Consider the following 27,432-nt stretch of genomic DNA (forward strand, 5'->3'; position numbering starts at 1 on the left):
TTTCCAGGCAGGAAGAAATTCAGAAAACCACCAAGTAGCATCCAGGGGGAAAGGGTAATGAGATTATTAACCAGCTTAGGTTCATTTTCTCAGAGGCTACATTATTGGGAGCCAAACGGAAACTGTTCCTCTTGCTTGATAACTGACGTCTCTTCAACAAGGTGTAAACCATCCTGGGTTGGGCTGGCCAGACCTCAGGGAGAAACTGGCCCTGAAGTGGATGGAGCCAAAAGGGGAGCAGCGAGCTGGGGGGGAGGGGACTGACTAGTGGAGAGAAGGGGCTGTGGGAAGTATGTTTATTTTGGAGCCAGAGGGTTGAGAACAGGACTGGGAACATTGGAGTCCTGAGTTCTTACCCCAGTTCCGCTCTGTGCTTGGGATTTCTGATGTGTTGTGTTCACTCTTTCCGCAGAGGAAGGACTGGCCCATCTCCCTTTGTGAACCCCTCTGCCCTCCAAGCAGGGAGATGAACGACCAAGAGGCGGGGAGGTAAAAGGAGCAAAACAGGGCCAGGTTTCTCACCAGCTCAGCCCCGCTGGCTCATTACACTCTCGACAGTAACCCCCAACCAAGAACAGAACCCTGAAGCTCCAGCACCTCTTAACTTACAGGCAGCAAGGCCAGCTAGTAACCAGCCAGCCTTCTAATCCCCTATGTGGGTCAGCTGCTAGTGGAGGCCATGATGACACACTTAGCCTGAGTGCTGCACACTGCTGTGCTAGTTTGGGAGGAACAGCTGCCTACTGCAGCGCTGCTGTTCTGGGTGTACGGCCGGAAAAAGGCAGCCTGGCACGGTGGACGGCTATCACAGACTGTTCAGCATTCGAGACAGGGCAGCAGATACAAAGTTCGGAAGCGCTGTTTGTTTGAAATCCCATAGGCAAAATCTGCACCCCCCGCACTTTCTTTTGCCTTCCTTTCCCACAGATGGCGGGGGGCTCGTTGCCATGGCCATCGCCATGGTGCCAGGACTTAACACGGACCCGTCACGCCACACAGATCACCAGAAAGCCCCACGATCTGTCGGTCTGATCTCAGCCGGCAGTGTCTCTGCTGTGCCAACACCACAGCCTCAGAGCAAACCGAGCCCACCTGTAACTCACTAAGCAAAGGGAAAGGGAGGCTCTGCTGGACGGCCGCGTGGCGAGGCGGCCCATCTGCATATCAGCTGCCCGCATTTCTCGTGCAGCCAGCAGCATCAGGTAAAACAGCCATCAGAATTCACAAGATGCACCCCGGGAGTAAAAGATTGATTTGATATTAACAGATCCGTGCAGAGACTACCAAGCCGTCACGGCAAAACAGTGACACCTCCGAGGCACCGCAGCTCTGAAGCCGGTTAGAAATGCAGGCTGGCACAGAGGCCAGGCAATACGGAGCCCCGACAAGCACCCCACCTCTCCTCCCACACACAACTTTAGGAAGAGAACGGGAGCATCAGCCAGCCCCAAGTCGCTGTCTGCCACCTAAAGCCAATTGCCAGCTCGCTGTCTGGCACCAGCGTCCTCCTGCAAGCTCCAGCCTGACACCGACACGCCACCCAGCCCCCACGCGTCGCTGCAACCCCCAGTCTGGCACCCACGACCCAGTGCCGAAAAAGTAACTGAACATCCCCTCTTCTCTCCTCTAGACAGCCTGCCTCTCTCGGCCCCAGACCCCCAGCCCAGTCGGCCCCAGACACCACATCACACTTTCTTCCCTGACTCAGGGGTCTCACCCCACCCTATTAACCACAAACCTTCTCTCTCTACCAGAAACCGGCCGATGGGCAGTGCCCAGTTAAGCAGCAGCCTCCCCGGGCAGCCGGCTGGTTGCCCCCTGGCATGCCCCAGGGGCCGGAGTGCCCACAGAACACCCCCCCCCCCAGATACCCAGAGAAAAACATCTGCTCCTACCTGAGGGTGGCGCTCTCCCCTTGCCTGACGGTCACGTTGTCCATGGCTTTGGGGAAGGTGGCATCTCCGCTGCGCACGGGCACTCCTGCGGGCACAAGGAAGAGCAGCCTGAGACCCAGGACGACCAGGCATCTCCAGGGCAGGACTAAGCACCCACCGACCCCCATCCTGGGCAGCCGGGACTTTCCAACAGGCCAAAACCACACCCGCCCAGGCCCCCGGGAGCCGGGGGGTGGGGAGCAAGCAGGGTGGGGGCGCAGGGCAGCCCCGGAGCTCCTCGGAGATCAGCAGCGCCCCTGGAAATCCAGCCTCCTGCGGAGCATCCGGAGGGAGTCCCCGCTGGTCCTGGGGCGAGGGAGGAGGAAGGAGACGCGGGGGGAGGGGGACGGAGGAAGAGGAGGGGGGCAGGTGCAGAGCGAGATGAAGGTCACAGATCTCTGGCTGCTCCAGACGCTACTTTCCGATGCGGGCGCGGCAGCAAAAGTTTCTCGCCCCAGGAGGACGCGTGAGTAGCTGTGGCGAGGCGCAGGCTGCCGGCGCCGGGGCAGGAGCGGTCCGGGGGTGGAGAAAGGAAAAGGGAGGCGGCGGCGGGGGGGGCGGGTGGTTAGAGAGAAGCCACCCAAACAAATCGCTTCTGGCGCAGGAGCCCCGGCCGGGCGCAGGGCAGCAGCGCGGCGCGGCTCAGCGCGGGCAGGACGCGGCGGCGGCCGGGGCGAGGCGAGCGGCGCGCAGGGGAGGCGCGCAGGAGCCGGCGGCTGCCCCCACTCTCCGCAGCCCGGCTGCGCTCTGCCGGCCGGCCGGGAGCAGCGCCTCGGAGCGCGCCCTGCCCGGGGTTGTCATGGCAGCTGCAGCATCCCTGCCCGGCGCCGGGGCCCGGCCCAGCCCCGCTGCGCGGCGCGGCACCGGCCCCCAGCGGCTGCGGGGCGCGCCCGCCTTAACCCTGCCCGCGCCGGGCTCCAGCCGAGGCGGCAGCGCCGGGGCCACCGGCTCCCCCCCACACACACTCCGCCCTGCAGTTACGCGGCGCCGGGCGGGCACCTGAGCCCAGCGCCGGAGCGTGAATTTCCCACGCGGCGCCGGCTCCGGGGGGGATGCGCTGATTGGCAAGGAAGCGGCTGGGGGCCCTTTGTACAGCGCCGCGCACGCGGGGGGCCCTGGGCTGTGGAAGATGCTTCCACCAAACAGATCAACAACAGCCAGTCACCCCAGGGACCCCCTGCTTGCTGCCTTCCTCTCCGTGCGGGGGGGGGGGGGGTCGCAGCTTGCTCACCAGCACCCCCTACCTGCCCACCCTGTGCCCCACGCACCCCACTTCCTCTGCTCCTGGGCATACAGCCCTCCCCCTTGTCTCACCTACCCACAGTCTCAAACTGCACAGCCCCTCGCCCTCCCATGCCCTGCCCCACCTGTCACCCAAGTGCAAGTCCTGCCCTTGGTGCTGCCAGGAGCTGACCCAAAGGCCGTTGCACACGGGGAGGCTCTGGGCTTTTCGCCCCATCGCAGCCCAGGACACAGTGCCCTCAACCATTACCATCCCCACTTCCCAGGATCAGAGCCCCCCGCACTCCACATTGCCTGCGCCAAGCTGGGCATTTCCTGGCAGCTCAGGAAGCAGTCCAGAGCCCCTGCCACCAGGCTGCTGCCCTGCTGAGGTTTTAATTGCCTGCCTGCAAGATTAACCCCTTCCCACCCCTGCTAGGCAGGCTCACCAATGGCCAGCTCTCTGTTAACATCTGTTCCATTTCTCCCTCCCAGGGAACCCACCATGTCAGTGACCAGACAGAGCAGCTGAGGATCCTGCCTGCCCTGGGAGATGTGGGGAGGTATGGCCAGCGAAGGGAGCCCTAGCTGCTCTGCTAAACCAGAGGCCAAGCATGAGGCTAGTTCTAAACACAGTTGTTACAGTTTTCTGACTGAGACAGAGACTTGGGCGCTTTGAGAGTCCTTGAAAGGTCCCTACATGCTGAGGGGACAGAGAGGAGCTCTAAGATTTGAGCTTTGAACTGGAACAGACCCTTGTACATGTATATGAGAGTGTGTGAGAGAGAGAGAGAGAGAGAGAGGATCCCCGGCCTCTCTCAGGATAATCTGCCCAGACAGATCAATTTCCACCTTGCAGTAAAATGTCACCACCCGAAAGACACAGCACTAGTCGAGGGCTTAGTGCTGCAGGGACTCACACTGGATACACAGGACAATCGGGCCTGGTGAAATTGAGCAGGTGGCTGTGGGAGCCGTGAAAGGGTGGTGCTGAGAAAGCAGAGTCTGAGCAAGAAGGTAGGGCTGAAAAAGCAGAAGCTGGGCTTTCCAGCCAAAGATGCCGTGTCCCTTTAAAAGAAAAAAGTTTGCTTCACCTGGAACATTCAAGCTGAAGATTATTGAGAGGCTGATCTGCCGCCCCATGCATCAATGCAGAGGAAATGCATATGGAGCTGCTGCGAGGAAGGATACAGCATACAGTCACATGAACCAGCACAAGGCATAGGTTGACCAGTCTAGCCGCTGCTGCAGGGGCTTTCCAGTCTGTTGGGTCAATTAGTGTTCACCCCTTGGGATAAGAAGCAGTTGACACATTGTGCATGTTTCTGAAATAATGCTGCAAAGGGTGTAAGGCATACAGGAGGAAGACTGAACTGAGACCCTGCCTTTGAAAGGGCTGAGCCAGTCTCCAGCGATACGAATGCACAGGACCAGATGGATAGCCACAAATGGGGGAGGTGAGATGGATAGCCAGACATAGATAACTCCCTGCTCCACAGCTGGGCATGTGTGTGAGGGACGGGGGAGGAGAGAGAGGAAATGTTATACATATGGAGTAGAACAACTGTGAAGGAGACTCCTGCAGCTTCCTCGCCTAAACCAGACTTTCTCCAGGGGGGTGTTTGGGGCTCCAAAGAGCAGGAAGCACAAGCAGATTAAATGCATAATAGTGGATCCATGTGATATTAGGGTTGGGGGGTAAGCCAGTGATTGAAGGGAGATAAAAAGCCTCCGAACCGCTATTTTCTAAATTTGCACAGTTCAGACAAGAAGATAAACTTCTCCACTCTGGCTAACCAATCTTCAGTGCCCTCCTGCTCCACTTACCTCCTCACATGCCTCCTACCACCCTTCATACTTCCAGCTGCCATGTTATTCTCCAGAGGTGGCAACATTTGGATGGGACAGTCACTGTCATTTTTCTGGCACACATTTGAACCACTTTTCTAATGCCTTTAGTGTGCTTGATACCATTAATAATTATTGAACACACTGGTCTTAATCATTGTTACCTCTAGTTTCCATCCATGTTCAGAATAAATTTTGTTCTGTGCACCAAGGCACGTAGATGTGCACCACCAGTAGAAACACCACTGGGGCCACCATTATTAAGGGAAAGCAAGAGAAAAGGAGGCCTTGTTATGAAGACACCGGCTTGGGTTTCAGGAAACCGAAGTTCAATTCCCAGCTCTGCCATAGCATTCCTGTATGACCTGGGGCCAGATTTTGAAAGGCATCTAGGCACCTAGTTCACACAGAAATGAATAGGGGAGTTAGGCATCTAAATAGCCTATAAAATCAGGCCATTCATCTCTGTGGGCCTCAGTTTCCTGTCTGACAAATGGGAATAATACTGCTCTTTGTCTATCTAGTCTAGGTAGGCTGTAAGTTCTTCGCTGCAGCGACTGCCTCTTACTATGTGCACATGCAGTGCCTAGCGCCACTGGGCTGTGAGTTTAGGTGGGCCCTCTAAGACTAGTAACTATTGCTACGGGGATGGGGCCATCTGCAAACTCCATACGTGGATTTCAAACACCCCCAGCCTTTTGGGTGCCCAGTTCCGTGGGCCTGCCTCAGACCCCTCTCTGAGAAAATCACAGAACGGGGAAGTACGTGATCTCCTTAGCGCACCAGCTGCTCGCGGTTGCCGCTCGTGATGGTGATAAGCTCTGATCTGCTCTCGGCATCCCACAGGCTCAGAAAGAAACTGGCCCTGTGAGGATGCGTCCTCCCCCTTCCTTCCTTTTGATTGTCAATCTCAGGCTGTATTAGTGGCAGAGGTTGGTCACAATCTCCCTTGGAGATTTCTCCCTCCTTGCTCTAATCAGCCGCTTGCAAAGGTCAGGAGTACAGGCCTGGAAGTAATTAGTGAGGGATGGGAAGACTGGAGGCTGGGCAGTGAGTCAGGCAAAGGGGCCAGAAACTCATGGTGAGCAGCCAGCAGGACCTCTGGGAACGAAGGACTGAGGTGTTGGATCCGCTTGCTGCTGCTACTGGATTTTCCCTCCACCTTCCCAGTGCAGAGCGCCAGCCCCTCTTCCAGCTCCAAGCCACACTCTTCCTTCCTCCCTCGCAGCCTGGGGAGAATTTAAGAAAACACTGGCGGAGTCTATTAATATGGATCCCTACAATCCTAGTGAAAGGCACTTGCCAACTCGGCCTTGTCTGTTACTCAGCATGCTAGTGCTCCAGATTCCAACAAGCCTTGGCTCTAAGGCCCTGCCCGCAGCACACTGAGACTAAGCTAACAAGCAGCATGTCTAACCACCCGGCTGGCTAACAGCTTCCCAGGACGCTGCCTCTGTTCTGCACGCACAGGGATGGGCTTCTGCGAAGCCACATTGCAGAGCTAGGAAACCGGTGGCAGTGGAAGGTCCCATATGAACCATCCATCCTACACGTTGCTGTTCTTTGTGTTCCAGTAGCACAGAAAGCTTGGCCTACATAGATGTAACACATGCACATACTATGTACCTGGCACATGTCTAGGCCTATCTGTATTGGGCTCTTGGTATATGCAGATGATGTCTGTATAAATGAAATCTTTAAACTAGTTTCTGCACCATTCTCTCTTCTCCCCTTCCTCCTCCTCTCCATCTGTCCCTTGTCCCTTTCTTCTCTCTACCTTCTCTTTTCTCGCACATTTTCAGCCACTATTTTTTACCCAACACATTTGTGAATTAATTCCAGCCCTTTCCCTCCCTCATCCCTATTTGCCTAACTATTCCCTTTTACTGTCAACTATTCTGATTTAGTTCAGACGCTGCAGTGCATTCAGCTCTTGACCTCTCTGGTAGGACTACCAACAAGATGTTGTGTTGTGGACATCTGAGTCTTGGGAACTGAACAGACCCCCATGTTTGTGTCCCATCCATCACCGGATAGATACCAACAAGTTTGTCATCACCAAAACGGGCTGGATTTGAACTAGTGGTCTAGAGTGGAAAGTCTCTCTTTCCTCTATCTTCAAATTATGGAATGAGCCATGGTGAGCACGGCAGAATTGTTTGCCTTTCTAACCACCAGGTACTGGTCAGTGTCAAACACCAGTGTACTTGGACCATGTCGCCACTGTCTTCAAGCGTGACCTTGGGTAAGTCACTTAACCTTTCTCTGCCTCAGTTGTCCCCATATTCAAAATAGAATTTATAATGCTGTAATCAACTGGCTAAGGTGTGTTTGCAGCTTGGCTTTTGCTGGATAAAACCAGCTCAGACATGTGTGAGGCTCTGTACTGTTGCCAACTAACAGATGCATTTTTAGCCAAGCCCTAGAAATTGTGTCTTTAGAAATGTGAGGAGGGGTGTATCGAAGTTCTAGTTCTGCTGTTGCCATGGTGACCATTAAGTACCGGATGTTGTAATAGTTGCTGGTCTCTGAGAGCTTTGAGATCTCTAGATGAAGGGTGCAATAACATAACTGCAGAATATTATTGTGTTGCCAGTGTGGGCTTGGAGGAAGACATCCCTGCAAGACAAATCTAAGACAGAAGCTGAGTGGGAGGAGGAAAAAGCCTTGAGTTGAACAAAAAGAAAAAAAAAGCCTTTAAGAACCACAAAGGGAACAGCAAAAATACCAGCCAAGTACATTGCTCCCCCTGTGTGAAAGTTCTTCCCAGAGTGAAAGTCTCTCCAAAGCTGTTCCCACTTGGCTGGATTTATTGCTGCCCGGTATATTCCACTTTAACAGCTCCACCTCAGTAACAAATGTTCCCCTCCGTTCTTTTCTTGGCTGACCCTTCTGAAAATTAAGACCGTCAAACTCACCGTCTTGCAGATCTATGGAGCAGAATTTACGTACTCTAGCTAATTTCTTAGTTGTTTTATCTTTTTATATTTGCACTAAATCAGGATCTCTCTGCAACCTCAGCTTTTACTTTCTGTACGTCTGTATTTAATGTATTTTACTGTCCAAATCTGAGTAAAAACGACCGTGGTTATTGTCAGAAAATGTAATCTACTCCTCAAATGGGGAACATGCCTTCGATTAGCCCTGCAGACATAGCCTTGGTGGAAGGAAATGAGAGGAAGCATCTTGCATTGTTCTAAAGCGGTCCCTACTGGCCAACATTAGCATTACATTAAAAGTTGCGTTCACACCAGATGTGGAATGTAGGTTTGGGTTTTTTTTTCTGAGATTGGGCTGCAGTGTGGCAGGGAAGTCCCCAAAGTGAGGCCAGAAGGAATCAGCTGAGCACCCAATCTGATCACAGACCAACATCACCCTCGCCCCAAACCTGACAACCAAAATTAGAGCTAACATGGCAGTCGGCAGGAGACTCGATTATTCCGGGCCATGGGAGAGAACAAGAGGAACCAACGTGCATCAAATTCCAAGGCCCCTGCAACGGCAGGGAACTGAGAAAGTGACCCCCACAGGCCTGGTGAGAGACATCTGGGACCCCAGTTCATCATGTTCACCTTGCCCCGCTTCACTTTGTTTACACAGACTCGCTCACATTTTGGGGGCCCCAGTACAATTGTGCCCTCTTTGACATGCGTAGACTTTCACTTCATGCTGCAGAGGCAGGCCAGAGTAAAAACAACCCCCCAGAGTCACTGCTAATCTAACCTGGGGGACACATACACCTCGCAAGACAGAGTCCCTGCCCCCCAGCGCTGACCATCTAAGTAGACATGACAGAGGAAGGGTGGAGACAGGAAAGATTATTCTCTCCATTTTAGAAATGGGAAACTGAGGCACAGAGCAACCAGGTGATTCAACTGAAGACATGGAGGGAGTCTATGACTGATTCAAGAACTAAATACAGGCACCCTAAATACTCATCCAGTGCCCAGACCACCAAACTGCTCTTTTCTTTTTTTCCCCAGGTGGTCCATAAACCATCTAAGCCCTACCTTTGATAACAGTGGCTCTAAAGAACCTATGAGCCACAATTCAGCAAAATCCTTATGCTTACACCTAAGTTTGGATTCGCTGGGTTCTCTCCCCAGCCACTGTTCTTTACACGACTCTGTTCAGAAGACTGTTTTCTCATTACATTGCTGCTCACTGTTACACGGCCCCCTTCGCGCCCAGGAGCAGAAGCAAAATGCCATCAGAAAGGCGATTTGAAATCGTTTCTAAAGCCCATCCGCATCTCTGGTATGGTCATGGCCTTGGGAGATTCAGAGAGTTCAGAGAAGCAGCCCGTTTGGGGTGATGCTCCCCCAAACCTTTCTGCTAGGAAAGTAAGGATGTGTCGTGACATTCTCCCCTACCCCCTCTCCTCACCAACTCCATTCCCGGCTGGAGCTGGTTAACAATTACAGCGGTGAGCTAATTAAAAATAATAAGCGAAGGGGAGAAAAAAAAAGAGCGGGCTCCAAGGAACGGCACTTGCAGTTGTTTGTTTTGGTCAGATAATATTTACTGCAAAGTGGAATCCGGCTCGCGCAGGGGGAGAGAAATATGCTGGGGGAGCCAAGCAAGGTTGGTGGCAGAGACGGCGTAAATCTTACAGAGCCAAGGAAGCGGGGCTGAGGGAGGAAACGCAAACGCAGCCAACCACAGTCCGTGGGGGGTGATGGAGAAAAGCCGAGGGACACAGCAGGGGGAGGGAGGCAGTAAAGCAAGAGCATTCAGAAGCACGGAGGGGACATGGCTACATGCTTTGTGGGCAGGGTGAGGATCATGTCTATGCCAGTATCTCCTCAGACCCTGTTCTCCACCTGCGCCCCAGCCCTTTTACCCGGCCTATGCCCACAGAGGACGCGGGGGTCATGGCCGCTCAGAGGGTGGTGAACCTGGCTTGGGCGCATGCTGGCTCCAGCCCCATGCACCAGCTGGTGTTGGTGTGTGGAAAGGGAGAGGCTGGGAATTGCCCCACGCTCTCTGCCTGGGTGCTATGCCTGCAGGCCATGCTAGAACACCCTTGGAAAGAGAACACAGATGGCCCATTAAAAGCCTGAGTCAATAGCGCCCCAAAGAACCTTTCTTCCCACGTAGGAACCGCTCAGTGGAAACATGTTGTCCTTTCACTTCCCAGCCAGATGCTGAGCAGAGGGGGCAGGACTTGAACCCACCACCTGTGCTCTCCAGGTAAATGACCTACCCCACCTTCCTCTTTCTGGCAGGTCCCTTATGCCACCTGCCTCTGGCCACTTCACAAGGGAGCAGGACTCCAACGCACAACCGTGTGCTTCACAGGCAAATACTCTAGCCCCTAAGCCATACCGGGACCCAACTCACCTCCTCTCCGGCGGGTCCCATCTACCGCCTTCCTCCGGCCTCTTGGGCTGCTGGCGAGAGGCCTTCGGAGGGGTCTGCCATGCTGCTGCTGCGATGGGCTCTGCTTGTGTGTGTGAATCCCCCGGGGTATGGCAGGCTGGACCAGGGTGGCCCTGAATTCACATTAGGCCCCTTCTCCTTGCTCCTTTCCTGCTCTGGACTCTGAGGCTGCCCAGGGGCCTGCTTGATCCCTATACGGCCCGGTCTCTGATTTAGAGGGAGCGCATAGTACGATCACTGCCCCGCCGGCCAACGCGCGTTCGTAGGCAGCACGACGGCGTTCAGAACTCCCGCGGGTTCCTGGCTCCACAGGCGAGTGGCTAAAACTCTGCTGCATTCCCTCTGCCCGCAAGACGTTCCCACAGTAGGGGAAGAAGTGGCATGGCAGGAGAGGGGGGTTCACTGGAAACATGGGGCGTGGTGCAAGGCTGACAAACCCCCACAGTTCTGCTGCTTTCCAAGCGTCTGGGGTCTGGTTTTTACAGGCCGCAGTCTCAGCCCGCCACCGCACGGAGAAGAAGGGATCATTCTCTGCCGTGCTGTGTTCACGGACAGCGGAGCAATGGGGAAACAGGTCCTGTGAGGGTTCAGCGAGCCCCTCCACACAGGCCCCTAAGGAACCTTCATTCTGAACACTTCTCATTTCAATAGGGTTACCAAATGGGTTTAAAAAAAAATACTGGACACACGTGATTTCAGAGCGGGATGGGGGGGGGGGCTGAGAGGGGAGCGGGGCTGGCCAGGGGGAGTGGGACTGGCTGGGAGATATTGGGGGGGAACTAGCTGGCAAGGGAGAGATGGGTGGGGGGACCATCCAGCAGGACTGGCCAGGAGAGGGTCGAGGGGCGTGGGGCTGGCCAGGGGGCGAACCGGCTGGCAGGAAGCGGGGCTGCCCCGGATGCACACAGATCCCAGGGTGCTGCCCATTCCACGCATGGTCCCAGTGGAGCGCACGGGCGAGTCCGGCCCGGGGATTTCATCCCAGCCCCGCCCACCCTCCTCTGTACTGCGTAACTGCCTGGCTAGTCGACACGCTCACTCAGTGTGAGGGTGTGTACTAGCCAGGCAGTACGCAACTACGTATTTGATACTCATGATGATAATAAAACTTAATTAGAAAATACCGGACATTTCTATGTCCGATATTTTCTCAATTTGTTTCCCGGACAGAAAGCTAAAATACTGGACACCTGGCAACCCTAGATCTCACTTCCCTACGTTTCATCCCGTCTTAGTGTTGCCAGTTCTGGTTTCATTGTGATCTCTGTATGCTGCTTAAAAGCCCCAGTTCCCAGAATCTCAGCTTTCATTTTTCCTCAATGTTCTGGCCTCTCTTTTCCCTGCACCTCCTCCTTCATGCACACCCCACCTGTGGCCCCACAAAGTCGTACGGTCTCCTCATCAGCCTTCTCCTGACACTCGCCAAGACGGCCGGCTGGCACACCAGGATGAGGAACTGGACGGGGGTCGCTCTGAGTCCCAGCCCAGAACTCTACGGTGCAACGAACCAGCCCCTTTACCCAACCTCCGCGAGCCAGTCAACTAGCCAGTCACAGACGTCTCCAGTTGGAGGGACAGCTCCAGTGGCTGCGTGCTGGGGAGGGGACACAAATTTGGTGCCTGCCCACAGGGATGCCATTTCAGGCTGGAGGCGGGCGTGCAACTCACTGAGTCTACGGACTGCCTAGGCAACCGAAAACTCTAGTTTTATGTATTTGTTTCACAGGTAACGTGGAAATATTCTACCGGAGCACTGTGTTAATTAAATATTAGACCCACTCAGCTTTAATACGAAAGCATATTTGTGGGAAATCACGTATGGGGGACAGGCTAGGTTTCAAATTGTAATGTGTAATCGTGCTCAGATCCTCTCAATAAGTCAGAAGAGAACTCTGTGATCATGTGGCCTGACCTCTTACTTCAGTTCCCCGTGTTTTGTGCCAATGTGGGTCACATGGCGGGCTGCAGAACCTCACCTGTTCACACTGGTAACAGGCCCCTCGCCTCCCAACACTGTCATCTGCAAATTATTGCGAGCGCATACACACTTTTTGCGCCAAGGTCAATAATCAAGTTGTTAAATGAGGTTGGCCCCATGACTGAGCCCTGCAGAACTTCACTAATAATCTCCCTCTAGCCTAACAGGTCACCTTTCAGTATGATTTTCTGGAGTCTCCCCTTGAACCAGTCCCTTATTCACCTTTCAGTTCTCATATTAATCCTCATCCTCTCCAATTTAACTAAGAATTTCTTATGTCAAACTGTATCAAACGCCTTCCTGCCACCCAGGAAGATTATATCTACTGCATTTCTTTTGTCTAAAAAATTCACTTATCTTCTAAAAAAAAAAGATAATTGTAACTTGGTTAACATCTCTTAAATGCAACTGAAACAAATGTCGAAAAATGTAGAGTTGCTTTCTGTCAGAGGTCTATTTACTTTTTGCAGTTCACCAAGCTTGGAACCAGGCTGTCCTTAGGCAGACACGGTACATACAGCTGTGTAGGGCACCACTACATTTGGAGCACCAAAAATTTAGTGCTGCCCTATGCTGCATATGCCTACGGATGCCCTTTCCACTCCCTACCCCAACTGGTTCAGCTCCAGAGATCTGGCAAAGCTCAGCCTCCTCATAGAATCCTAGGGTGGGCAGAGACCTCAGGAGTCATCAAGTCCAGCCCTCTGCCCAAAGCAGGACCAATCCCAACTCAATCATCCCAACCAGGGCTTTGTCAAGCCGAAACCTCTAGGGATGGAGATTCCACCACCTCCCTAGGAACCCATCCCAGTGCTTCACCATCCTCCTAAGGAAATAGTTCCCCTAATATCCAGCCAAGACCTCCCCCACTGCAACTTGAGACCATTGCTCCTTGTTCTGACATCTACCACCCTGAGAACAGCCTCTCTCCATCCTCTTTGGAACCTCCCTTCAGGAAGTTGAAGGCTGCTCTCAAATCCCCCCTCACTCTTCTCTTCTGCAGACTAAATAAGCCCAAATTCCCCCAGCCTCTGCTCATAAATCATGCGCTCCAGCCCCCTAATCATTTTGGTTGCCCTCTAATGGACCTTCTCCAATGTGTCCACATCCTTTCTGTAATGGAGGGCCCAGAACTGGACACAATACTCCAGATGTGGCCTCACTAGTGCTGAATAAAGGGGAATAATCACTTCTCTAGATCTGCTGGCAATGCTCCTCCTAATGCACCCTACTATGCCATTAGCCTTCTTGGCTACAAGGGCGCCCTGTTGTCTCATATCCAGCTTCTCATCCACTGGTATCCCCAGGTCCTTTTCTGCAGAACTGCTGCTTAAGCAGTTGGTCCCCAGCCTGTAACAATGCTTGGGATTCTTCCATCCAAGTGCAAGACTCTGCACTTGTGCTTGCTGAACCTCATCAGATTTCTTTTGGCCCAATCCTCCAATTTGTTTAAGTCACACTGGGCCCTATCCCAACCCTGTAACGTATCTACCTCTCCCCCTAGCTTAGTGTCATCCGCATATTTGCTGAGGGTGCAATCCATCCCCTCAGCCAGGTCATTAATAAAGATGTTGAACAAAACCAACCCAAGAACTGATTCTTGGGGCACTCGGCTAGAAACCGACCGCCAACCTGACATGGAGCCGTTGATCACTACCCGCTGGGCCTGGCAATCTATCCAGCTTTACAGTCCGTTTCCCCAATCCATACTCCCTTAACTTGCTGGTAAGAATACTGTGGGGGACTGAATCAAAAGCTTTGCTAAAGTCAAGGGATGTCACGTCCACCGACCACCCCATGTCCCCAGAGCCATTTATCTCACCATGATTTTCATTCCGTGGCTGCTTCCCCCACATGCTCTGTGCCAGCTCCAGCGGCCTTCCCACCCAGCCTCTCCCCTCCCACTCACCAGGCAGTGGAAAGCAGCAAGGGAGTGGGCCAGAGGACAGCGAAGAAGTAGAGGGCGGCTAGAGAGAAGTGGTGGTTTCACCTTCAACGCACTGCTTCCCTCTGGCCGGCAGCACAGCAGCCTTCTGCTCTTCTGGCCCATTCTTGCAGGACCTGCCCTCCCTGTGGCATGGCCCCTCCCCCCACGCCGGGGGTGGGGTGTAAGGCACCAGGGCTGGTAGGGATGGCTTTGCTTGGAACAGATCAATGAACTTTAGGAAACATCCTAACAACCCTTTTATATCAATCATCTGATAATGACTCTATTTATAAGCAGAACTGGGACTCCCTGCCTCAGGGCACAGGTTGGAAGCAATACATCGCCTGTCTCTTCTGCCGTCTTCATTCCATAGCACACCCAAGGTACGTCTACACTGCCCAGCTTTCAGTGCCAAGGCTGCGTGTGGACACCGCCTCGTTGAAAAAAGCCAGCTTGTGTGAACGCTGCCTGTTGGCACTTGTGCCAACAAAATACCCAGTGTCACTTTGTTAGAAGGAGCATGGTCTGGCTGACAGAGCGGTGCTCACATCTTCACTGGCTGCTGCCAAACTTTGTCATTCAGGGGTGGTTGGTTTTTAAGCCCCCGTGAACAACAAAAGTTTTGTCGATCAAGTACAAGCGTGAACCTATCCTGCCTGCCTCAGGCAACACCTTCCCAGCCCCTCTCCAAATTCTGTCTATGGACACAGGCCAGGATTTCAACAGCAGTATAGGCTTATTGGGAGAGTCATCTACCAGGTGGGTGATGTACAGATACATAGCAAATGATGGGCTCTTTGAGGCAGGGAGTTCAGGATAGCCGTGCCTCAGTTTCCCCTATAAACCAAGATTGGAAGGGGGGGGGGTTGACCAGTTGATGGAGTTGTGAGTCTCAAACTTTTTATGATTGTAAAGTGATGTGAGCCTCATGGAGGAAAAGCGCCGTGTGTGGGCATGATATTTTTTATTGTCCTTCTAGACATGCACCCATTTGTGTTCTTTGCCACAGGCTGACTCAGCAGCCAATGCTAGATGCTCACATAGGAATATACTCTGCTGCGGGCAGCGCTGGGCCTCATACAAACAGCCCTTGTCCAAACGCAGAAGGGTTAAAGAAAGATAAATCCATCCACTCGCCTGCTTCACACAGTCATTATTTCTCAGCTGCCCGATATGTCAGTGGATCACACTCCCGGGGTCAGAAAACTAGGACCTTGGTGGACAAAAGGGAATTGGGGGGGGGGGGGGGGGGAAGGGGATGAGTTCCAGAATCAACGTCCCTTCTTAAGGGGACCGTAAACAAGAAACCTGCAAGTTCAAATCTGTATCTTAACAAACGCACCTCAGCTCCCAGAACAGTGCTGGGGTGAGAGGAGAAAAGGTCCCTCTTATATGAGAATGGCCAGACTGGGTCAGAGCAAAGGTCCATGTAGCCCAGTAGCTTGTCTTCTGCCAGTGGCCAATGCCAGGTGCCCCAGAGCATGTGAACAAAACAGGGAATCATCAAGCAAGCTCTCTCCTGTCATCCATTTCCAGCTTCTACAGAGGCTAGGGACACCATTCCTACCCATCCTAATAGTCATCGATAGACCTAACCTTCATGGATTTATCTAGTTCTTTCTTGAACCCTGTTTAAGTCCTGGTCTTCAGAACTTCCTCTAGCAAGGAGTTCCACAGGCTGACTATGCACTGTGTGAAGAAAAACTTCTTTTTGTGTTTTTTTTTAAACCTGCTACCTATCCATTTCATTTGATGACCCCTCGTTCTTATGTTATGGGAACAAGTAAATAACTTTTCCTTATTCACTTTTTCCACACCAGTCATGATTATATAGACCTCTGTCATATCCCCCCTCCTAAGTCTCCTCTTTTTTAAATGAAAAATCCCCATCTTTTTATTTCCTATTCATATGGGACCCGTTCCAAAGCCTTAATCACTTTTGTTGCCCTTTTCTGAACCTTTTCCAATGCCAATATTTTTTTTTTTGAGATGAGGTGACCACATCTGTACATGATATTCAAAATGTGGGTGTATCATGGTTTTATATAGATGCAATAAAATAATCTTTGTCTTATTTTCCATCCTCTTTTTAATGGTTCCTAACATTCGGTTTGCTTTTCTGACTGCCGCTGCACTGAGTGAATGTTTTCAGAGAACTATCCACAATGACCCCAAGATCTTCCTCTTGAGTAGTTGTAGCCAAATTAGTCCCCATCATATTGAATGATACATACAATACTGGGATTATTTTTTCCAATGTGCATTACTTTACATTTATCAACATCAAATTTCATTTGCCATTTTGTTGCCCAATCACTGAGTTTGGTGCGATCTTTTTGAAGCTCCTCACAGTCTGCTTTGGTGTTAACTACCTTGAGCAGTTAGCATGGACACTCTAATTGACAACATTTTTTCTCCATTTTCCCCCTTCTCTTTCCCTCCCCATCCTCTCTCCTTCTCTGCTATTTATTTGCAACCTGAACCCCTTTACTCCATGCATCTGAAGAAGTCGGTTGTGCCCACGAAAACTCATGATACCATCTACATGTTTTGTTCATCTCTAAGATGCTGTTTTTTAAGTTTTTTCAGTTACAGGCTAACACAGCTGCCCCTCTGAAACTTGTGAGCAGTTAAGTATCAGCTGCAAATTTTGCCACTTCACTGTTTACCCCTCTTTCTCCAGATCATTTACAAATAGGTTGAACAGGATTGGTTCCAGTATGGATCCTTGGGGGACACCACTAGTTACCTCTCTCCATTCTGAAAACTGACCATTTATTCCTACCCTTTGTTTCCTGTCTTTTAACCAGTTCTCAATCCATGAGAGGACCTTCCCTCTTGTCCCATGACAATTTACTTTACTTAAGAGACTTTGGTTAGGGATCTTGTCAAAGGCTTTCTGGAAATCTAAGTACACTATATCTACTGGATCCCCCTTGTCCACATGCTTGTTGACCCCCTCAAAGAATTCTAGTAGATTAGTAAGGCATGATTTCCCTTTACAGAAACCATGTTGACATTTCCCCCAACAACTTTGTTCATCCATGCGTCTGACAATTTTATTCTTTACTATAGTTTCAACTAATTTGCCCTGTACTGATGTTAGACTTACCCATCTGTAATTGCCAGGATCAGCTCTAGAGCCCTTTTAAAATATTGGCATCACATTAGCTATCTTCCAGTCATTAGATACAGAGGTTGATTTAAAGGATGGGTTACAAACCACAGTTAACAGTTCCGCAATTTCACATTTGAGTTCCTTCAGAACTCTTGGGTGAATGCAATCTGGTCCTGGTGACTTGTTACTGTTTAGTTTATCAATTTGTTCCAAAACCTCCTCTAATGACACCTCACTCTGGGACAATTCCTCAGATTTGTCCCTTCAATTGCCAACAAAAGGTCACTGACTCCCCTATGATTGCTACCTTCCCCAACTCAGCACATTAACCCACGTGTGAGAGCACAAACCACACCAAGGCTGAAAACAACAGGGTCTCCCCTTCCTGCTGGGACTCCAGGCTCCTTAAGTCTGCCACAGAGCCAGAGGGGGATTTTGGCCCATGCCATGGGAGCAGGGGAGGGGAAGAGAGAGGTAAGGACAGGGAACAAAGAGCTGTCTGGATAGCTCTTTCCACCCCTGCATTGGATAGCTGGGCTTTAGATATATTCACTGAGCAACACAACAGAAGTTGGATGAGGGAGAGAAGAAACCTAGTTCAAACCATCCGAAAGGTCCAGTTTCATTTGTACTTTGGGCGAATTGTCAGTACAGGACTTATCTTGTCCAAACTACTTTCTCTCTCCCCTCTTTATGTGGTTGTGTAACCCGCACACTAGGGCTATGTCTACACTCGTGGCTTCTTGCGCAAGTATGGCCATTCTTGCGCAAGAATCCACAGAGCGTCCACACTGCCCACCCGCTCTTGCGCAAGGAAATTTACAGTACAGCGTGGTAAGAGAGGGCTCCTTGCGCAAGAGCTACTCTCTTTTTTAACAGGTGTAAGCCCTCTTGCACAGGAGCTCTTGCGCAAGAGGGCAGTGCGGACGCTCGGCAGGGATTTCTTGCGCAAGAAAGCCCTATGGCTAAAATGGCCGTCGGAGCTTTCTTGCACAAGAGAACATCCACACTGCCATGGGAGTCTTGCGCAAAAGCACAGTGTGCACATGGCAGTGTGGACTTTTTCTCGCGCAAGAACCCTTGCGCAAGATGTTCTTGTGCAAGAAGCCGCGAGTGTAGACCTAACCCTAGTGTGGTTACTGAGCAATGCAAGCGGTACCTAGACTACCGCAACAGCTAAGATTAAGAGACCTCTACAGCAGGGCCTGAGAGGCAGCTGACTTAGCTCAGAGGGTAGAGGCTCCTATACTCCACAAGTATTCTTGTGCAAGAGGGCTTTTTCACAAGCAGGAGCGTGAAAGTATTTGCGCAAGCAGCACTGATTTTGTACATTACAAAGTCAGTGCTCTTGGGCAAATTCAAGCGGCCAGTGTAGACAGCTGGCAAGTTTTTGCACAAAAGCAGCCACTGTTGTACAAAATCTTGCCAGTCTAGATGCACCCTGTATGTTCAATGTACCATATGCTAATGACAGAACTTCTACCATAAAGACATCTGCCAATGTAACAGCTTTGGGAAGTCAAGCCAAAATGTAGCTCCCAAATCTGGTAGGCCTGATGGACGGAGTCATTTTAATGATCTCCCCAGAGCCTGGCCAGGTTCCTGTGGGAAGCATATGTAGATACGGTCACAGGGGTTGGGGCTGTGCCATGCTGGGTCAACATGCCACTCAACACGTTTGTCACGATCAGAAGGAGTGCTGACCAGCACCCGGTGACTAAGGGGTTAACTCAGGTACCTAGCAAAGATGTCGGCTAGGAGGGGTTTGGGCAATCAGCCAATAACAATATAGGTAGGAATTTCAAACTGGAAAAGAGGGGGTTTTCTCTCTGTTGTTTGAAATCAGAGCAATTTCTCCCAGGTGTTGAGGGAGATGGAAGACGTTTCTCTCTCAAACTTCTTAAACTGTGTAAGTAGGGAAAAGTTTTATAGTTCATCAGGGTTTATTGTTTTCCTTGTTTGGGGGTTTGGAAATCTTGTCTGAGCTGGCTAATTATTTTCTCTTTTATAACTAAGGATTAAAGCCCAGGGACTTCCCGAGTATGTATCAAATTGTGGCTATTTACCATCTAGCCAATTTACTATGTTTCCAACAGTAGTTTTGTTTTGATGATAAAAGATTTTTCTTTTTATTATTCTAATGAACCGATGTTGGTTGATTATTGTGTCCTTAGGACTAAGTTCCTAATTACAAGGGCAGAGTCCATTGTTGTTTGTGGATTCCTTCTGTTTTTCCCAACTCCAAGCAAAACGGAGATTGGGACAGGAGAAAGAGCTTTACCTTAGGGAAGTGATTTCTTCCCAGATTTTCTTGGAATCACTTGGGTGGTGGCAGTGAAGAACACATCTTGGTTTTTTGTTTTTTGTTTTTGTTGAACATCAGAGGGACTGATATTGTCTCTGGAATCACAGACAGGTTTCTGCAGTGGCTATTCTACTAGCCGGCCCCCCAGCTCTGCACGCATAGTGTCAGGTTGGGGGATTGATCCCTGACAATGTCAGATTAGAGAGCTCCATTATTCACGTCCCAGTCCTGCGTCTCCTTGTGCACCTTTTTCATTCAAGCCAGCATTTGTCATATTATTGCAACATAGAGCAGCATTGTCAAAAAATACGAGCATTCCAAACAGGTGACATTTGCCATTTCATGTGTTTGATCGTTTCCCTCCCCTTCCCTTACAAACTATTTTTCTTGCTGGACGGGGTGTACAGAGCTGCTTGTCCAACACTGGGCAGAAAATTTGCTGCTTTAATAATTGAACATGAATACGGAATATTCTTTTCTGTCTCTCTTCATTGCTGATGCTTGACATTTCCAGAGTGACTTTCAGCAGAGGGAGTCACAGCACAAATACTGGACCTAACCTAGAGAACTATTATCTCTATCCCTGCTTCTCAGAGGGACAAACAGGCTTGGAATTGACTCGGCCAAAATTGTACAGCGAAGTCAACACGGCGAGGTAAGGACGAGAACGCAGGACTCCCGAAGGATATTTCCTTGCTGAGGTTCTCTCCTCACTCTCATACTGAATCTAAAGCTCAGGGAATTCTGACTCCATTACTCTAATCAGTAAATTTACACCCCGCTCAAGAAGAAGCACTCCAACCCAGGCGATCTAACACCGCCCAACGCTGCAGCTAGAAGCCAGGAGTTCTAACCAGGAGACAACACTTGCATCAGCTGGGAATGCCACCTCCAATCCCCTTGAGGAAATACGTAGCCATTTTCCTCCCCTCATCAGCAACAGGCTGATAGAAATCAACTGACCTACAAGCCCTATTTATTCCCTCGTAATAGGAACCCCCAGGGCTGAGATGTGAAACAAAACAACCCAGGGCTCCCCTACTGACCCCAGGCTCCATCTGGCTTGCAGAATGCAAGGTGATTATTCTAGAATAGCTGATAGCATCTGTGATTTAATGCAGCTGCTCGAAATTAGCAAGGACTTCATCGAAAGCATCCCGAACACTCACAATAACAGGCTAATAAATCAGCCCATCACATTTATGATTCTATTTTAGAGATGCAAGACACAGATTTGGCTGCTCTTCTGGATTTATTTTTATTTGTAGTTTTTAATAATGCAAATAAATAAATACATTTAGAATGCAGTGACTTTGTTGCCAAAAACAGCACGGATGGAAGCTTCCCCCGTGTGAAAGTCTTTATCTCCCCTTCTTCCCCCCCCCCATCAGCCAATTAAACAGGAAACAAACAGCTCTAAGATGCCACACAGAAATTCTCCTGAACGCATGGGGTGAAATCCTGACTTCAGTGGGAGTTACGCCGCATGGCGCTTGGAGTTCACCCAGACCCAGGGAATTTAGTTAGGGGACGTGGGTGGTTTTCTCCCCTATTTGATCAACTAAAAGATCTCCTTTCTCTTGGCAGCCAGGCATAGCTAGCTGCTTCTTCATGCACACTGTCATCTGCCACACAATCTACTATAGAGTTGAGAGAGTTTGCCTGGGTGCGAGCAAGTCTGTAGGTCTGTTTGTTCAAGAACTCCTCCTAATGGTAAGAGCTAGGACCGTGCCAAATTTGGTAGGCAGCTTCCTGCAATCATAACTTAAAGCTAAGCAAGGGGCTGGTTGTGGCAGGACAATGGGATGGGCCTGGAATGTGATTGTTTTCCATACCACAGAAAGGGAGGGGGCTGCTAGCAGGGTGTTATATGTGTAATGACCACAGGGGGCAGCAAAGGGCCAGAGATGGGAACTGGGACAGCTATAACCCCCTTAGGGCAGCAGGGGCATAGGTGGAGGTAATCTTTCCACCCACCTCTTGGCCAGCAAGGCCCCTACCACTGCCAGCCATGGGGATCCACTGCCCCACCGGTACAGCCCCAGCCGTGGCCTGTCCCAGGAAGCTGCCACCCGAGAAGTGCGGCCCTTACCAGATCCAGCACCTGCCCCCCACTCCAAACCCCCTGCCCTGAACTCCTCACCCCCAAACTCTGACTCCAGCTCTCCACACACAAACCCTTGCCCTGATCCCCCCCACACCTCAAACTCTCACTCCTGCACCCCCCACACCTCCAGCCCCCTGTCCTGAGTCCTCCACATTTCCAAGCCCCTGTCCTGACTCCTGTACCCCCCACTCTCTCCGCCCCCTGCCCTGAACCCCTCCCCCACACACACCTCCAAGCCCCTGTCCTGGCTATTGCTCCACACACACACACACACACACACACACACACACACACACACACACCCCTGTCCTGACTCCTGCACCCCACAAACCCCCAGGTCCCTGTGCTGAAGGACCTGAGCAATGTCTGGTAAATCTTCTAGTATGGCTATGAACCCAGTGTTGTTAATAGCCACATATCACTCACACTCTTCAAAGCATGAAAAGGAGAAACTTCTTCCCTCTAGATTGAATCACTTTGTTTAGCAAACTGGGCCACTTTAATGGAGCTGAGTAAATAACTGACTTTTTGGTTTAAAAAATATCTCGTGAGTTGACTCAAATGGACTTTTTAGTTGTTTTTTTCCCCCCTCAACAAAACAAAAACCTGAAAAAAAAATCATTTTTGGCCAAATACACTTTTTTCCCCAACCCAAAACAAATTGGCTGGTGTTTCTTACCCTTTTGTTATTAGCTGGTGGTGGTAATTTAGCCAAGCTTCAACTAAAAAAGTGGTTTAGAAGCAAGGTCAAAAAGATTCCTTTTAATAAACTCAGAATGAAACATTTCAACATTTTTGAAAAACTTTTTGGAGCCGAAACGATTTACGGAATTTGACTTGAATTCCCAAATCATTGTGGTTGATCTGAAACTTCATTTCCTTTGGTGAATAAATTATTTGCCTCCCCCCCCCCCCCCCAAATTTCCCCGCTCTCCTCTTAACTCTTCCTCTGAACACAGAGGCAGCCTGGGCTGCTCAGGAAAAGCCTGAATATCTTTCATCTCCGTGTCTTCCCAACCAGGCCAACCAATGCACATTTGAATCCTCTGCACGTTCTCTCGGTTCCACTAGGCTGGTTTGTCAGGCCAATCCCACTCTTTACGGGTGCCTTTTCAGTCAGGAGGGTACATAGAGATCTTCCAGGGGGTACATCAACTCATCCAGATATTTGCCTACTTTTACAACAGGCTCCATAAAAAGCACTCGAGAAGCGAGTAAAAACTCGTTTCATACAGACAACAGCTTGTTTCTATTGCTCTATTTACTCTATCCTTTAATGCAAGTACAATATTGGTATTCCAGGGGATTTATTTTATAATAATATGGCAAACAGGAGAAAGTAAGTGATTTTTAAATGTTACTGCCAGGACAACTTTGTATTTTTACATTTGATTTTGTAAGCAAGTAGTTTTTAAGAGAGGTGTAACTGGGGGTACGGAAGAGAAATCAGACTCCTGAAAGGAGTACAGTAGCCTGGGAAGGTTGAGGGACACTGTTTTATGTAACCTAACTAGAAGGTTTGCCCAGCATTGATTGGGTACTTAACTAGAGTTGCCAGATGGTTTAACCAAAACTACAAAACATCCCCCCCCAAAAAAACACTGGGGAAAAAAATTCTGTTGAGGAAAAAAAAAGGGGGAGACCAAAGTTATTGAGCCAAAAAAAAGAGGACCCTGACAGCAGTTAAGCACAAAGAAAAAAAAAGCATGGCCCCTTTAAGAAGAGGCTTTTTGTCGGCAGCCATCTTGTTTTTCTGCGCCAGCCACAAGACAGCTCCCCTGCGGAACCAGGTAAGCAGGAGTGGGGAGGGGGTGGGGGGAAGGTGGGGCCCGGCGGGAGGTCTGGGTGTGTGTGCTGGGCCTGGTTACTGAATGCGTTCAGGGTTGCCAGGTGTCCAGTATTTTTGCCTCCTGGCAGGGAAAATAAAATCAGAAAATACCAGACATTTTAGGTGTCTGGTATTTTCTGAATTTACTGTACAGGAAGCAAAAATACGGGGCTGTCTGGGTCAATTGTGGACACCTAGCAACCCTATTCTTAACTCAATTGTTTGGGGGGTTTTGGAAAATAAAATGAAAATGTCCATGCTGTATTGGAAGCATTGCTCTGGGGTGGCGCTAGGGAGGAGGGGTTCAGGGTGCAGGCTGCCCCAGGGACAGAGGACAACACCAGCCCTCTCTCACTGCAGAGTCTTGGGACCGGGTGAGACGCATCTGTCCGTGGCTGCTGCAGCTGGCACAGCCAGGGAAGGATGCATGACAGACACACAGACAAACTTTCTGAAATATATAGTGGATGGCTGTCCCTTTCTCCACCCCTGTCCTGGTTCCCATCTCTGCCCCCTTGCTGCCCCCTATCGTCATTCTGCAATATAACTGTCCCTCCTACCAGATCCCTCCCTTTCCATTGTATGAGAAACAATCAAAATCTAGGCACATCCCATTGTCCTGGCACAATCAAACCCTTATCTTGCTTTCAAGTAATGATCAGAGGAAGCTGCATCCCAAACCTGGTGATCCTAGCTCTTAACATTTAGGAGGAGTTCTTGAACAAATTCAGATGGACAGATTCTCTCAAATATATGGTAGATCACAATGGATCCTTGCTTCTTCCATTTTTAGGTCCCCGTTACAAGGACAGAAAATGGGTAGCTTTGCAGGGGAAGGAGGGAATATCCCACACAATATACTCATTTAATGGAGCAGTGAAGAATGTGAACAAAAACCAAAACCAAAGCACTTCCTCAGCCCCACAACACCTTCTGTTTGTGCCCTAAAACATGAGAGGGGAAGCAAGTTATTTTGTACTCCACTCTGCTATCCTGCACAAAACATTCTCTTTTAAAATCGTCCATTGTTCTTAGACACAAAGCCCCAGTGAAGCAGGGTGCAACCCTTTAATGGAGTTATATCAAGGAGGAATGTGACTCCAGAGAAGGCTTAGACCCCCTAAGAAGATGTTTGGATTCCTACTTCTGACTTGGTATGGGCTGATTTTCTCTGCTACGCACATACACACGGCGTCTCTAGAGAGAAGCAAGGAAACCAGCTAACAAACACAAACCTTTCAAACATCACACTGACTCCAGGGCAGTTGAAATTCCAGGAGTGCTTGGGCCAAGTGTGAGTTTGCTGTTTGAACAGCTCGAGCGCAGGAAGGCCTGGGAACTGAGGGAAGTTGACAGCCTTGATTTTGGGTCTCTAGAGGATGGAAAGAGAAAATCCATACATTCGCCTTCCTCACTGTCTGCGTTGAGTGGTCTGCATTCAAACTGTGATGGGTGAAGCACATAGAAAGTTTAGTGGTTGTGTTGATATAAGTTGCCACTCATCCTAACCTTCTCTTAACCAAACAAGCCCACGTGATAGAAATAAAACAAGCAGCAAATACACAATGGCTACGGCTACACTGGCCCCTAATTCCAGAAAAGTCATGCAAAGCAGGTAAATCAGAATAGGGAAATCCGCGGGGGATTTAAATATCCCCCGCGGATTTAAATAAACATGGCCGCCACTTTTTTTCTGAAGGTAGGAATAAGAGATCCTCCGGAAAAGGGCTTTATTCTGGAGGATCGCGCCAGTCTAGACGCTTTTTTCCGGCTTTTCCCCATGTTTATTTAAATCCGCGGGGGATATTTAAATCCCCCGCGGATTTCCCTATTCTGACTTACCTGCTTTGCATGACTTTTCCGGAATTAGGGGCCAGTGTAGACGTAGCCAACTTGTGGTTTATGGTGAAGCTAGAAGAGTCTTTCTTGCAAGATTTAAGTCCTTGTGGCTTCAAAATTCCTCCAAGTTCATGGATCCTCCAAGTTTTTGGAATCAGTCTCTTTTATATTACTGGATTAATCTCTTATGCCTTGTTCACTACTGTTGATCCTCCAAAACAAAGACGCAAAGAGAGAGAAGTGCTCTTCCTTGTTAGTAATAAAAGAAATCTGGAACAATGGATGTATTCCTGACTGGTATTTTATACTCAGTACCTCCCATCCAGTCCAACCAGCAGATACTTCAGTACAAAATGGATCATGTCCTCAGTGCTGTGTCCACATAAAATGCTTTAAATATTGTCAACCTGTTATAGCTTTGGAGTGGAGTTAGTCTGAAAAGTTATTCTGCACAGAAATGCCTATAGTGAGTGATTCTATCCTTGCCTATCCTTGGTCTCCTGGCTCATGAAACCACATACGAGCCACCTCGACGGCAGGTGCAGCATGACAGCTGAATGTGCTTTCAATAGATTGCAGGGGTGTTGGCGGTGCTTGCTGACTAGACTGGATGTCAGTAGAAAAAGACTATTTCAATGGTTACCGCTGCCTGTATAATACCTGTGAGGCACAGGGGGAAAAGTGGTCACGAGGGTTAGGGTGGAAGTGGAACGCCTGTCCACTGCTTCTGAGACATGAGGGCCATTATAAGATTTTAACAAAGCTCTGCAGTTACGTCAACCTAACTTGGTAACGCAGACGGGCCAAAGACTCCCAAGGAGTAGGGACACTGAGAGATGAAGGGTTATTTTTAAATAGCCACTTTGCAGATCACAAGCTACAATTTAGAAGCAAACCACTATGTCTAACCATATTATTACATTGTTTAGAAGCCATTTCTTTTAGGAACCAAGGAGAGTTTCTGCTCACTGCACTACATAATGAAGCCTACCACCAGAAGCATGGATTCAACTACTCTGGAAGTTTTAGTTTTAAATGAAGAGGTTTTTAAGTCTCGGCTTGACAAAGCCCAGGCTGGGTTGATTGAGTTGGGATTGGTCCTGCCTTGGGCAGGGAGCTGGATTTGATGACTTCTGAGGTCTCTTCTAGCTCTATGATTCTATAAATCAATCAATCAATCAATCAATAGGGGATTAGATGTCTCAAGGAATTGGTCCCATGACACAAAGCCATACATCTCTAGCTCACCAGTCTGAACACACTTAAGTCGGTGCTGAGTGAGAGCGGTTAAGAAGCTTGTTCTTGGTTCGGTGACCTATGAATAAGTCATCTTAGTTTAGTTCCAAGCATCCTCATGACTAAAAGACAGCATAGTCTAGGGAACAGGGAACGAGAGAATCAACCAGAAAACCTAGGTTTTAATCCTGGCTCTGCCGCTGAACTGCCATGACTAGTCACTTTCCCTCATTGTGCATTTCTTTCCCTTCCCACCCTCCATTTATACAGTAAGCTCTTCATGGCAGGGACTACATTCTACTTTGAGTATGTGTAGTGTCTCCCACAAAAGAGGCCATGTATTGGCTGAGGTCTATCGGTGCTCCGAGAATCCAAAAACATTCACAGCAAAGTTCATCAGGTGTAGGTTGGCACACTTACAGCCCATTGTTAGTCAAGTACCGCTATTCACTTGACTAGCAACCCTTTCACAATAGGTCGGTTAAGCCTGTTAATGTTTCACAGGAGCAAACCTTTTTAATACAAGTAGCAAGTCAATTCTTCTAACCTGACATACACAAACCATGCGTGCCTCTGAGCAGTATAAACAAAATCAGCAAATCATTAGCTTTTCACAGACACCTTACTTTTCCTACTTTGGACAAGATTTGGTGCGAACATATAACAGTGCTTGCAACAGTGATTTGTATGTTATCTTACAATCCAATAA

General features: G+C 49.8%; 1 protein-coding gene across 3 annotated transcripts in view; it reads right to left on the reverse strand.

Moving 5' to 3' along the window:
• The window catches only part of OPCML (opioid binding protein/cell adhesion molecule like), a 1,026,659-nt gene that overhangs the window by 417,132 nt on the left and 582,095 nt on the right, over nt 1-27,432 (reverse strand). Inside the window, exon 4 of one of the 3 annotated variants that reach the window (XM_075909407.1) lies at nt 1,896-1,980. In XM_075909407.1, coding sequence (XP_075765522.1) covers nt 1,896-1,980 — 85 coding nt within the window. Of the gene's footprint in view, nt 1-1,895; nt 2,845-27,432 lie in introns of those variants that run through there. The other 2 variants (XM_075909406.1, XM_075909408.1) reach the window with 2 other exon arrangements.

This window comes from Pelodiscus sinensis, chromosome 26 (assembly GCF_049634645.1).
Source record: "Pelodiscus sinensis isolate JC-2024 chromosome 26, ASM4963464v1, whole genome shotgun sequence".
NCBI classification, from domain to species: Eukaryota; Metazoa; Chordata; order Testudines; family Trionychidae; genus Pelodiscus; species Pelodiscus sinensis.